At 36.9% G+C, this 13,908-nt stretch overlaps 1 protein-coding gene across 1 annotated transcript; it reads left to right on the top strand.

Annotated features, from left to right (window-relative positions):
* LOC126080211 (olfactory receptor 1052-like) lies at positions 1-927 on the top strand. The gene has a single exon (XM_049891479.1). The coding sequence runs from the start codon at positions 1-3 to the stop codon at positions 925-927; it is 927 nt and encodes a 308-aa protein (XP_049747436.1).
* The last annotated feature ends 12,981 nt before the right edge of the window (positions 928-13,908 follow it).

The raw sequence follows: 13,908 nt of genomic DNA on the forward strand, positions 1-13,908 counted from the left end.
ATGGCAGGTTGGAATCATACAGGTGTAAAGGAGTTCCTTCTGGTAGGATTAACAGAAAATCCACATTTGCAGCTCCCTCTCTTTTTGCTTTTTGCCCTCATTTATTGCATCACTCTGGTAGGCAACTGGGGGATGATTGTTCTGATTAGGTTAAGTGTTCGACTTCATACTCCAATGTACTTCTTCCTTAGCAACCTGTCTTTTTGTGACATCTGCTACTCTACTGTCTTAGCTCCTAAGATGCTGGTAAATTTCTTATCAGAACATAAGTCCAGCACATTTTCTGGCTGTGTACTACAGAGTTTCTTTTTTGCGGTATATGTGACTACAGAGGGCATCCTCCTGTCTATGATGGCTTATGACCGCTATGTGGCAATAGCTAATCCCTTGTTGTATACAGTCATCATGACTCAAAGGGTTAGTATTCAGATGGTCCTTGTGTCTTACTTAGGTGGATTCATTAATTCCTTGACACATACAATAGGCTTGCTTAAACTAGACTTCTGTGGTCCTAACATTGTGAACCATTATTTCTGTGATATTCCTCCTCTTTTGAGACTCTCTTGCTCTGATTTCCATACCAATGAGATGCTGCTTTTGATCTTCTCTGGGGTTATTGCAATGTTCACTTTCATTGTCATTATGGTCTCTTATGTCCGCATCATCATTGCCATCCAGAGAATTCGCTCAGCTGAAGGAAGGCACAAGGCCTTCTCCACATGTGCCTCGCACCTGACTGCTGTGACCTTATTCTATGGGTCTGTGACTTTTAGTTACATCCAGCCAAGCTCCCAATATTCACTGGAGCAGGAGAAGGTCTCTGCTGTGTTTTATACATTGATGATTCCCATGCTAAACCCGCTGATTTACAGCCTCAGGAATAAGGATGTGAAAGATGCTGCAAAAGGTCAATGTTGTGGAAGATAAACCCCACTGGGCTGAATCCTGTGCATGTCTTTGCTAACCTGACATTAACCAGCAAAGAGATAGGAGCCTTTAAAGTTGTTTCATAGATAAAATCACAAGAAAAATACGATCAAAATATTCTCATGCCATTTGAGGAGGGAGTGTTGAATATGACATGAAGATTAAAAATTATTTTAATTCTCCTTTCATGGTTTTGGTGATTATTTAATTTCCTCAAAAACTGTTAAATCTTTTTTTTTTTCCCCTAACAAACTTCCTGTGCTAAACTCTGAAAGATCTCACCATGGATTCAAAAGAATCAGTCATTGCTGAGGTCTTAAAAGCTTATAAGTGGCCATCTGAGATACACCTACTGGTCCCGTCCAGACAAGAGCAAAGGAGAATGAAGAAAGTCGAAGACACAAGGAAAATATTAATCTAAAGGACTAATGGACCATAAGTTCCACAGCCTCCATCAGCCTGAGCCCAGGAGAACTATATAGTACCTGGCTATCATCATGAACTGCTCTGACAGGGCTCACAGTAGAGGGTCCCAGACAGAGCAGTAGAAAATGTAGAACAAAATTCAAATACACAAAGTAAAAGACCAGACTTATTGTTCTGTCAGAGACTGAAAGAACCCTCAAGAGTATGGCCCCTGGCACCCTTTTAACTTAGAAACTGAAGTCACTCCCAAAGTTCATCCTTCAGCCAAAGATTAGACAGGTTTTTTTTATGAAACAATAACACACTTGAGGAGCGTGTTTCTTAATTCAAACATTTATGAGACCAAAAGGGCAACACCTGCCCCAAAATAATGAGAAGAAGGCTGGAAGGACAGGAAACATACATGTATGGAAATGGTGAATTGGGATGTGGAAGGGGAGGGTGTTAACATATCAAGGGGACTGCAACCAATGTCACAAAACAAGTTGTGTATAAATTGTTGAATGAGAAACTAAATTTTGTCTGTATAGTCTCACCTATAAAATTTGAAATATTCCCTTAGTCCCATTCTCTAAGATCACTCACACAAATTGATTTTATTCTAAAAATGTCACCATTCAGGCAAAAATATATCTTTCATTTTTATTTCATAGTATCCTATAAAAAATGGCTATAGAAAACAACTCTTATTATTTATAATTTATTTATTCAATGCACTTCTATTGAGTACCTTTATTGTGCCAGTTACTCTGTGTGATCTAAATCTAGAGAGATTTAAACTATGGATCAAAAGCTGTTAGAGGAAGAGGGGGGCATGGGAAATGGGGATGACTGTTTAAAAACATGAAAATACAGGAGTCATGTCTACTATGAAATGTTTAAACAAAAGTGGTAGAAAATGATGAGTCATTTAGAGGCACGTGTGTGAAGGCCTTCGGATGCCAGGATAACATGCTTTAAAACTCTTTCAGTGCATAGTAAGTGAAGCCCTAAGTGAGAGATACATAGAATTCTTCGGAAAAATTCTCATGATGACACTGTTATCAACATATTGGAAGGTTAGAAGTATTTGGGAAAATTACTCGGAAACATTAAAAAAAAAATTACTCTGAGAAAGATAAGTATTACGGGTGATCAATACACAGAAGGCAAGTGATTTAAGACAGAGCTCATGAAAATCGTCAACAGCACTTGAAAAATAATTAGATTTTTATTTTTGAGAAAAAGAATATATAATGGATGGAAGACTTTGAAACTGTGTAACTAGGAAGATAAACTGGCTAAGGAGGAAAAAAAGATGAGGTGTTTTATATATATACACATATAAAAATATATATATACATATATATAAAATGTTACATATTATAAATATAATATACATATAAATATATGTATGTATATATACACATATATGTATGACATTAGAATTCCTGAAGAGCTTTCTGAAAAGTGGGTATAGCCAAGAACTAAGATTTCCCAGAGTGATCAAGAAACAACAAAAAAGACAGAACTGGAGACAAGAGAGCAAGGAGAGATGTAGCAGGAGATGCTGCCAGAAAGGAAAAGGGAGCCAGATTGCATGGGATATATAGTCTAGAGACTTTGGACCTGAATGAGAGGAAAGGCAAAGAGTCATCAGGCAGAGGAGTGACATGATCCAACTTACACATTAAAAAGTTCACTCGGGCTGCTGTGTTGATAATAGATAGACCAAGAAGGGCAAGAGTGAAAGACAGAAGCCCAGCCAGGAGGCTGCACAATAATTCAATTAAGAGATGATGGCATGTTAGGCCAGATCTATCATAATGAAAGTAGTGAGAAATACAGGTGCAAAATATATTTTGATGGTAGGCCTGGCAGGATGGTAGAGGAAATAGAGGAATCAAAGAGGATACAAAAGTTTTTTTTGTTGTCGTTGTTAATAGACAGCAGACAAAAGATAACACAATTTGAAATCTCAAAAATGTGTATTGTTTTCAAGCACATTCATAATATTTACAAAGATGACCATATGATGGGACAAAAACAAGTCTTAATGCACATCAAAGGAGAGTGTATACTAGTTCTGTAAGTGCAGAAAAGCTGCTTAAATTTACTAAGAAGTTTTTTCACTTGTAAAGGGATAATAATTATACCTTCTTCAGAGTTCTATTAGATAGATAAACAGAGAGAGAGAGAGTTTAATGTGTTTTTAGTCTCTGTTAAGACCTGAAATTTTACAAGCTCAAAATATTATGAAAATAATGCCTAAAGGATCAAGGATCTAAGACATTTTAATTACAAGAATAAAAAATTCAAGATAAGTATAAGTGATACAGCACACTGGACAGGGTTTGCCAGTTATTGTGAGAAGATGAAACCATTACCTTATATTAATTCTCAAACTTTGGGCAAGCATGAACATTATATTAGAAAATAAAGCTATAACATTATTGTATGTAAATAAATATATGTATACAATTGTGTATATATTGGTATGTATATATGTACAGAAAGAGATAAAGCAAATGCAGAAATTGCGATTGGTGTTTATAGGTAAAGGGTACCTGGGTGACCACTGTAGTGTGACAAATTTGTATTGTCTTTTAATCTGTAATATGTTTGATTTTTTTTTTTTCAAAATAAAGAGTTATGAAAATGATAAAGTCCTTATAAAAGAAACACTTTTATTTCTGAATGTGATGGAGTTAGCTCGTGGTCAAGACAACATTTCTGCAAAAATAACAGGAAAAGCAGGATAAGATAAAGAAAGAATCTAGTGAAAAAAGTGAATCACTGCTAAGTCAAAGAAAACTGGAGTGACTGCAAATTCAGAAAGATTCACCTTGGGGAGGGTAGATGAGTCATTGCGCTGACTCAGGCACACCTGAAAATCTAGGTTTGACATGCATGGAGGACCCTGTGGGGTTCAGAGTAACTAGTAGCGTTCCTACCAGATATTCGGCAATCTCATCGCATATGGTTGTATGTTTCCTCAGGACATTAACCAAACTCTGGGCCTTGAGACCAAATAAATAAATAGGAAAAAAAAAAAAAAGAAGAAATGGATGGATGGGTGGATGGATGGATGAATAGACAGATGTACAGATGGATGGATAAATAGATAGTCACAAGTGGAGAAATATTTAAAAGCAGAGAGGAAATTTTAATGGTGTCCTAAACCATGCAAATATTAAGTATTGTGACCTACCAAATGAAGGGTTCCCCAATTCTAGACTTTTGCTCAGAGACTATTCTGGGGGGAAGGAGAAGCTTGAGGAGCCCTAGGCAGTTACGTTTTCTGGAAAGACGAACTGGATTAAAAAGGAGGATAAACACAGCACTTTTCCTCACAGGGAATTTCTGAGTTTGGAGTTTGGGGTTGGGGTTGTAAGAAATTAGTCCTGGGCTATAAAGGCAGAGTGACATCACCTAGAGTCTTGCTGTTCTTACAAGACAAAATCCTACTAAAGGGAAAGTTATCAACAAATGTAATAAAGTCTTCGGCTCAAACATTTGCCAAATTTTGACCTTGCTGTAATCCAGGACACTGAAGGACCACTTCCAAGGAGGAGACTGAGCTAGAAAGGAAAAGTGAAATTTTTCTCAGTCTTTAGGTTCTTGGTTAATAAAGTCTTATCAGAGGGAAAGGGCGTGTATCAAACATAGAACAGCTCTCTCATGATATTTGCTAGAGCATGAAGATACATGTGGCTGGAGGGTGAACTCACACCTCCAAAGAGTTGAAACTGATTCTCCGCCAGTGTTTAAAGGATGGAGGGAGAGACACAGAGAGAAAAATACCAGGTTCTCAATTAAACCGTGGGAAGCCAATACCCCAGAAACAGTAACAAGCCAGGAGAAAAATGTGTTGTAAGTCTAAACAATCAGATTCCAGCTTTATTAATAACTGAATTTTCATGATTAGCCCTCACTCTTTCTCACTACAGGGGAAAGTACATCCCTTCCCTGGTAAAAAGTAATGTCATTTTCAGTCTCTCTGATGCTTTAAGAGCCAGAATGTATGATCAAAAGTCAAAGGGCGCAATATACAGAGACCTGCAAAAATTTACATGTTGGAGTTAGCAAAGGGCTTTATTTTTTTTAAAGAAAACAGAAAAAAGTTGGAAAATCTTGTGAGAAATATTTTAAGAGAGGATTAAATGAGTAAAAACAAAATCAGTCAACAAACAGCGCTGGGACAACTGTATCCCCACATGCTAAGAATGAGGATGGACTTTACCTCATGCCATATACAAAAAATACTCAAAATGAATCAATGGCATGAATATTAGAAAAAAAAAAAAAACATAAAATCCTTAGATGAAAACTTAAGGATATAGCTTCAATTATGTGATCCTGCTGAGAAAAATAAACAGAAAATAAAATTTGCTAACATGAACGGACATACAGGATTAGAAAGAAAAAAAAACTTGTTTAAATTAATAGTAGTTAAAAGGTTACTACATGTTGACAAATAACATTTTGTGGTTAATAGTTTTTGAAAAAAAAAAAATTTCCCCTTAGAATGGGAATAAAACTAGAGGCCTCCTATAAATACTTTTATTAAACATTTCTCTAAAATTTCTAAAACATGTAATATGTCAAGAAAAAAATATTCTATTTGAGAGTATAAAGTAAAATTGTCATAATTATAATTTTTTTAAATTAATTTTTACCATCCTTTAAGTGAAAATTTACAAATCAGGTCAGTCTCTCATACAGAAATTTACATACAACTTGCTAAAAAAAAAAAACACTCCTAATTGCTCTCCCTCTGATGAGATAGCACACTACTTCCCCCATTCTCCCTCCTCGTGTACATTTAGGTAGCTTCTGGCCACCTCTGTCCTCTCATCTCTCCTCCAGACAGGAGATGCCAACATAGTCTCATGTGTCGACTTGGTTCAGAAAGCTTGCTCTTCACCAGTCTCAGTTTCCATCCACTATTCCTGGCCGATCCCTGCCTGAAGAGTTGGCTTTGGGAATTGTTCCTGCCCTTGGGTAGCAGAAGGTCTGGGGTCCATGGCCTCCGGGGTTCCTCCAGTCCCAGTCTGACCATTAAGTCTGGTCTTTTTATGAGAATTTGGCGTCTGCATTCCACAGCTCTCCTTTTCCCTCAGGGTTTCTCTGTTGAGTTCCCTGTCAAGGCAGTCATCGGTTGTGTCCAGCTACCATCTAGCTCTTCTGGTCTCAGGCTAATGTAGTCTCTGGTTTATGTGGTCCTTTTTGTCTCTTAGACTCAGAATTATTTTGTGCCTTTGATGTTCTTCACTCTTCCTTGTTCCAGGTGGATTGAGACCAACTGATGCATCTTAGATGACTCCTTGCTAGCATTTAAGACCGCAGATGCCGCTCTCCAAAGTGGGATGCAGAATGTTTTCTTAAAAGATTTTATTATGCCAATTGACTTAGATGTCCCCTGAAATCATGGTCCTCAAACCCCCGCCCCTGCTGTACTGGTATTTGAAGTGTTCAGTTTTTTAAGGAAACTTCTTTGTTTTTGGTTTAGCCCATTTGTGTTGACCTCTCCTGTATTATGTATTATCTTCCCCTTCATCTAAAATGAAAGCTATCTACTATCTAATTAGTGAATACCGCTCTTCCTCCCTCCTCGCTCTCGTAACCATCAAAGTGTATCTTCTTCTCTAACTAAACTGTTTCTCCAGTTCTTTTAATAGTGGTCTTATACAATATTTGCCCTTTTGCAATTGACTGATTTCACTCAACATAATGTCTTCTAGATTTCTCCATGTTATGAAATGTTTCATGGATTCAACATTGTTCTTTACCAATGCGTAGTATTGCATTGTGCAAATACACCATAGTTTATTTATCCATTCATCCGTTGATGGGCACCTTGGCTGCTTCCATCATTTTTCCTATTGTAAACAGTGCTGCAATAAACATGAATGTGCATATATCTGTTCGTGTAAAGGCTCTTATTTCTCTAGGATACATTCCAAGGAGTGGGATTGCTGGATCACATGGTAGTTCTAATTCTAGCTTTTTTAAAAAAAGTGCCAAATCGATTTCCAAAGTGGTTGTACCATTTTGCATTCCCACCAGCAGTGTATAAGCATACCAGTCTCTCTACAACCTCTCCAACATTTATTATTTTGTGTTTTTTGGATTAATGCCAGTCTTGTTGGAGCGAGATGAAATGTCATTGTACTTTTGATTTGCATTTCTCTAATGGCTAATGATCAAGAGCACTTCCTCATGTATCTGTTAGCCGCCTGAATGTCTTCTTTAGTGAAGTGTCTGCTCATATCCTTTGCCCATTTTTTAATTGGGTTTTTTTTGTGTGGTTGAGTTTTAGCAGAATCATGTAGATTTTAGAGATCAGGAGCTGGTTGGAGATGTCATAGCTGAGAACTATTTCCCAGTTTGTAGGTAGTCTTTTTACTCTTTTGGTGAAGTCTTTGGATGAGCATAGGTGTTTGATTTTTAGGAGCCCCCAGTTAACTGGTTTCTCTTTGGCATTTTTAGTAATATTTTGTATTCTGTTTCTGCCATGTATTAGGGCTCCTAATGTTGTCCCTATTTTTTCTTCCATGATCTCTATCATTTTAGACTTTATGTTTAGATCTTTGATCCATTTGGAGTTTGTTTTTGTGCATGGACTTATGTATGGGTCTTATTTCATTTTTTTGCATATGGATATCCAATTATGCCAAAGCCATTTGTTAAAAAGACTATCTTTTCCCCAATTAACTGACACTGGGCCTTTGTCAAATATCAGCTGCTCATATGCGGATGGATTTATGTCTGGATTCTCAATTCCGTTCCATTGGTCTATGTGTCTATTGTTGTACCAGTTCCTGGCTGTTTTGAAAATTGTCATTATTTTTGATGAAAAATTTTTTTTATATAGAAATTCCAAAATTTAGAACAGGTATATGAGTATAGGAATATCGCTAGACAAAAAAATATACATATATATATACACATATATCTATCAGTTTCATTTCTAATACCAGGAACAAAACTAAAAATTATGTTTTAAGTGACTTAATTAAAATTTCAAGTACCAAAGACATAATAATGTTTTATTTGAAATAAGTTAGAACCTCCAAATAATGCAAATATTAAAAAATCCAGAATTAAATGTTTGTATTCATTCTTTTTTTTTATTCATATATAAGGAAACCCTGGTGGCGTAGTGGTTAAGTGCTATGGCTGCTAACCAAAGGGTTGGCAGTTCAAATCCGCCAGGTGCTCCTTGGAAACCCTATGGGGCAGTTCTACTCTGTCCTATAGGTCACTATGAGTCAGAATTGACTCAAAGGCACTGGGATTTTTGGTTTATTCATATACAGAAAAGCTCAGATTGGAAAAGATATCAATTAAGCTTTAATTTATTTATATACTCAAGGTAATCCCATATAAAAACCAAAAGCATTTTGGGGGAATGGGCTTTGTAAAGAACCACGTGTAATTAACTCAATGTCACGGTAGAAAGAGATAGAAGTAGATAGAAAAAATAACAATCACCAATTCAAAAAAAATGGTGTCTGATCAATTGTCTATTCATAAAATATATGGGTGTTGAGGTCTAGCCCTCACTACACTACCCAAAACCCACTACACAGACACAAAAAAATAATATTAAGTATAAGTAGCACTAAATGTGAAATGTAGGACAATAAAAAATGAGATTATTTGAACAACTTTATAGGAAAAAAATTCAGTGTAACACAAAAAGTACTGACCTTTAAGGAAAAAATAAATAATTTCACTTTATTAATATTTTAAAATCTATTTATTGAGTGAAAAGATAAGCCACAGAAACAAAGGAAATATTTCAATAAACATATCTGTCAACTCATAACAAAAAAGCATAAAGAAACCCAGCAAACAATAAGAACAGGACAGAAAACTCATTAGAATAATGGGCAGAACAATTGAATATTAGGTGAATCAAAAAATGGTTATCAAAATGCCTCTCCTCAATTTTTTTAGCAAGAAAGAAAATTTGCTTAACTTTAATCATAATCAAGGAAATGCAACCTAAAGTAAAAAAAGTATCATTAAACTTTCACCAAAAAAAAAAAAAATTTTTTTTGTCAAATTGATTCTGACTCATAGGGACTCCATAGGACAGAGTAGAACTGTCTTACAGGGTTTTTAAGGAGCTGCTGTTGGATTCGAACCACCAACATTATGGTCAGCAGCTGAGCTCTTAACAACTGCACCACCAGGGCTCCCACTTACACCAGGAAGGCTAAAAAAAAATGGGTAAAAAAATCAAGTATTGATGAAGATGTGGAGCCGTGGGAACTCTCAGGAAGCATAGAGGAAGCTGTGCATTGGAACTCTTTGAGAAATAATTGAAAGTCTCCAATAAAGCTACGTGTACAGAGTACAGAGCCTTTGCAATATATTTTCTATATTCTCCTGTTTACAAGACTGCAATGAAACTGAAAGATGTGATTCATACTCAGGAATAAAAAGCAAATAGTAGAAACTATCTCTGAATGGCCCAGATATTGGACTTAGCCACAAGAGATTTGACACCTTTGATTACGGTATTGGTGAAAAATACTGACCACGGCCTGACTTAAGCATGGTGTTTTTTCAACCACCTCACCTGCATGCGAAAGCTGGACAATGAATAAGGAAGACCGAAGAAGAATTGATGCCTTTGAATTATAGTGTTGGTGAAGGATATTGAATAGATCGTCAACTGCCAAAAGAATAAAAAAAACCTGTCTTGGAAGAAGTACAGCCAGAGTGCTACAGCCAGAGTGCTACAGCCTGAGTGCTACAGCGGGAGTGCTACAGCCGAGTGCTCCTTAGAAGCACGGACATCAACGATCGTGAGGATGGCTCAGCACCAGGCAGTGTTTTTTTCTGTTGTACCTAGGGTCACTGTGAGTCGAAATTGACTTGAGAGCACCTAACAACAACAACATGACAACAGTTACTCATCAAAAACAGAATCTCAATAAATAGAAAAAAGAAATTATGCAAAAGTACCAAATGAAAATTCTGTACTTAAGAAGCAGATAGCTGAAATGAAAAAATACACTAGGGAGGATCAAGAGCAGATAGGAGATGTGTTATGGATTGAAATGTGTCCCCCCAAAATGTGTTTACCAACTTAGCTAGGTTAGGGTCTCTGTGCTCAGAAGCTCCTAGACCAGGGGAAGACTGATAACAAGGACCTTCCCTCAGAGCTGACAGAGAGAGGAAGTGTTTCCCTGGAGCTGGAGCCCTGAATTTGGACTTCTAGCCTCCTAGGATGTGAGAAGATACATTTCTGTTTGTTAAAGCCATCCAAATGTAGAATTTCATGTTATAGCAGCACTAGATAACTAAGACAAGATGGAAAAGGAAGGAATCAGTAAATGTGAAAATAGATTATTAGACATGATCTCATTTGAAAAACAAAAAGAAAAAAAAAATGAAGAAAATAACCAGAGCCTCAGAGACCTGTGGAATACCACAAAGCGTATTAATACATGCATAGTAGAGAAGGAAGAGAAACAATAGAAATGGAAGAAGAAGGAGGGGGAGGAAGAAGAGAAGAAAGAGAGTGAGATGGAGAAGTGGAAGAGAAGAGATCTATCTTCAAGGTTCCATTTCACATTCGACAACTTCCAATTTTCCCAGATCCATAATTTTTACAGTACATGTTCCTATTATTGAAGGGTGCTTGCAGCTGTTTCTTCTCATTTGAGTTATGCCACATCAGCAAATAAAGGCTCTGAAAGCTTTACTGCATAAACCTCATCGAGGTCGACTTTACTTTGAGGAGACATCCCTTCCTCAATAGTATTTTGAGGAGTTCCAAACTGAGAGGCTCAAATTCTGGCACTATAAAAAAGTTCTGTCCTTGCTGTTGTTGTTACTTTTAAGTGCCATGGAGTCACTTCTGACTCATACTGATCCTACGTACAGCAGAAAGAAATACTGCCAGGTCCTACGCTGTTCTCACTATTATGATGCTTGAGCCCATTGTTGTAGCCACTGTGTCAACCCATCTCATTGAGGGTCCTCCTCTTTTTCACTGGCCCTCTAACATACATAATGTCCCTCTCTAGGGACTGGTTACTCTGGATAAAATTTGTCCAAAGTATGTGAGACAAAATCTTGCTATTCTTACTTCTAAGGAGCATTTTGGCTGTACTTCTCCCAAGACAGATTTGTTCATTCTGTTGGCAATCCATGGTATATTCAACACTCTTTGCCAACAAAATAATTCAAAGGCATCAGTTCTTCTTCCATCTTCCTTATTCATTGTCCAACTTTCACATACATATGAGGTGACTGAAAATACTATGGCTTGGATCAAGGCTGCCTTAGTCCTTAAAGTGATATCTTTGCTCTTTAACGCTTCAAAGAGGTTATTTTTTGCAGCAGATTTGCCCAATGCAATGTGTCTTTTGATTTCCTGACTGCTACTTCCATGGGTGTTGATTGTGGATCCAAGTAAAATGAAATCTTTGGCAGCCTCAATCTTTTCTCCTTTTATCATGATGTGGCTTATCGATCCAGTTGAGGTATAATCCATACTGAAGGATGTGGTCTTTGATCGTTATTAGTAAGTACTTCAAGTCCTCTTCACTTTCTGCAAGCAAGGTTCTGTCATCTGTATAACACAGGTTGTTAATGAGTCTTCCTCCAATCCTGATGTCTCATTTTTCATATAGGTCAGCTTCTTGGAATATTTGCTCAGCATACAGATTGAATAGGTATGGTGAAAGGATACAACCCTGATGCACATTTTTCCTGACTTTAAACCATGCAGTATCTCCTTGTTCTGTCCAAACAGGTGCCCCTTGATCTATGTACAGGTTCCTCATGAACACTATTAAGTGTTCTGGAATTCCCATTCTTCTCAATGTTATCCCTAATTTGCTATGTTCCACACAGCTGAATGTGTAGGCAATAAAACACAGATAAATATCTTTCTAGTATTCTCTGCTTTCACCCAGGATCCATCTAACATCAAAAATGATATTCCTAGTTACTGAATCTGGCTTGAATTTCTGTTGGTTCCCTGTCAATGTACTGCTGCAACCACTTTTGAATGATTTTCAGCAAAATTTTATTTGTCTGTGATGTTAATGATATTATTCAATGATTTCCGCATTCTGTTGGATCACCTTGAAGTAGAGAAAACATATTTCTTTAGTGTTTTAGTATTGAAGTAGAGAGAATATATTTTCTAATGTTTTAGTATAACTGTATAAGCTAGTTTTTGGAACATAGTTACTTGCTCTGAAATCTGTCCCATGATTGTTCCTTTAAAGAAAAATAAGGTAATCAATTTTTAGTTGCTGATTAAACTACGTTCCTCTCCCAAGGAAAAAATACACAAAACCAAGGTAGCTGAACAAAGCTTAGATCCATCTTGTGACAGAAACCAGGATGGCATGAAGAGACTTGCAGGACTCCAGGATGGCATGAAGAGACTTACAGGACTCAAGGATGGCATGAAGAGACTTGCAGGACTTCAATAATAGATGACTTTATCATCTTGTCTACCTCAAAGAAAAACCAACATTCCTGAAAACCTCTGAACCCTGACCTTCCCCCTATAAAAACTCTCCAATTAGTCCTCTAGGTTTAGACAGAATTTGAGAGCAATTTAACCCCCTCTGTCTCTTGAATGCTGGTATTCAATAAAGCCCTTTTACTGCTTACCTCCTCCTGTCTCAGTATTGGCTTTGCAGCAGGTGGCACGAATCCTCAATTTGCGGTAACAACCTGTCTTTGGAATAGGCATAAATATGAATCTCTTCCAGTCTGTTGGCCAGGAATCTATCTGTCAAATTTCTTGTCATAGATGAGCGAGCTTTTCCAGCAATGAATCCGTTTGTTGAAACATCTCAATTGGTATTCTGTCAATTTTTGGAGTCTTGTTTTTCTCCAATGCCTTCAGTGCAGCTTGGACTTCTTCCCTCAGTACCATTGGTTCTTTATTACATGTTACCTCCTAAATTGTGTGAACGTTAACCAATTCTTTTTAGTACAGTGACTGTGTATTCCTTCCATCTTCTTTTGATGCTTCCTGCATTAATATTTTCCCCTTAGAATCCTACATTATTGCAACTTAAGGCTTGAATTTTTTTCTTCAGTTCTTTCAGCCTGAGAAATGTGGAATATGTTTTTCCAACTCTAGATCATTGCACATTTAATTATAATACTTTTCTTTGTCTTCTCTACCCAACCTTTGAGATCTTCTGTTCAACTCTTCTACTTCATCATTTCTGCCTTTTGCTTTAGCTACTCTACTTTCAAGATCTATTCTTACATCATTTTGGTCTTTTCTTTCCAGTCTTTATAATGACCTCTTGTTTTCTTCATTTATGATGTCCCTGTTGTCATTGTACAACTTGACTTCAGTCACTATTGTTTAATGGGTCATATGTATTCTTGAGATGGTCTCTAAATTAAGATGAAGTATAATCAAGGTTATACCTTGGTTCCTGTGGACTTGTCCTTTTTCTAATTTTGTTTAGCTTCAACTTGAACTTGCATGTGAGCAGTTGAAGGCCTTTTCCACTGTCAGCTCCTGGGCTTGTTCTGACTGATGATGCTAAATTTTTCCATTGCCTCTTTCCA

The sequence above is a fragment of the Elephas maximus genome, chromosome 7, assembly GCF_024166365.1.
Source record: "Elephas maximus indicus isolate mEleMax1 chromosome 7, mEleMax1 primary haplotype, whole genome shotgun sequence".
Lineage (NCBI taxonomy): Eukaryota > Metazoa > Chordata > Mammalia > Proboscidea > Elephantidae > Elephas > Elephas maximus.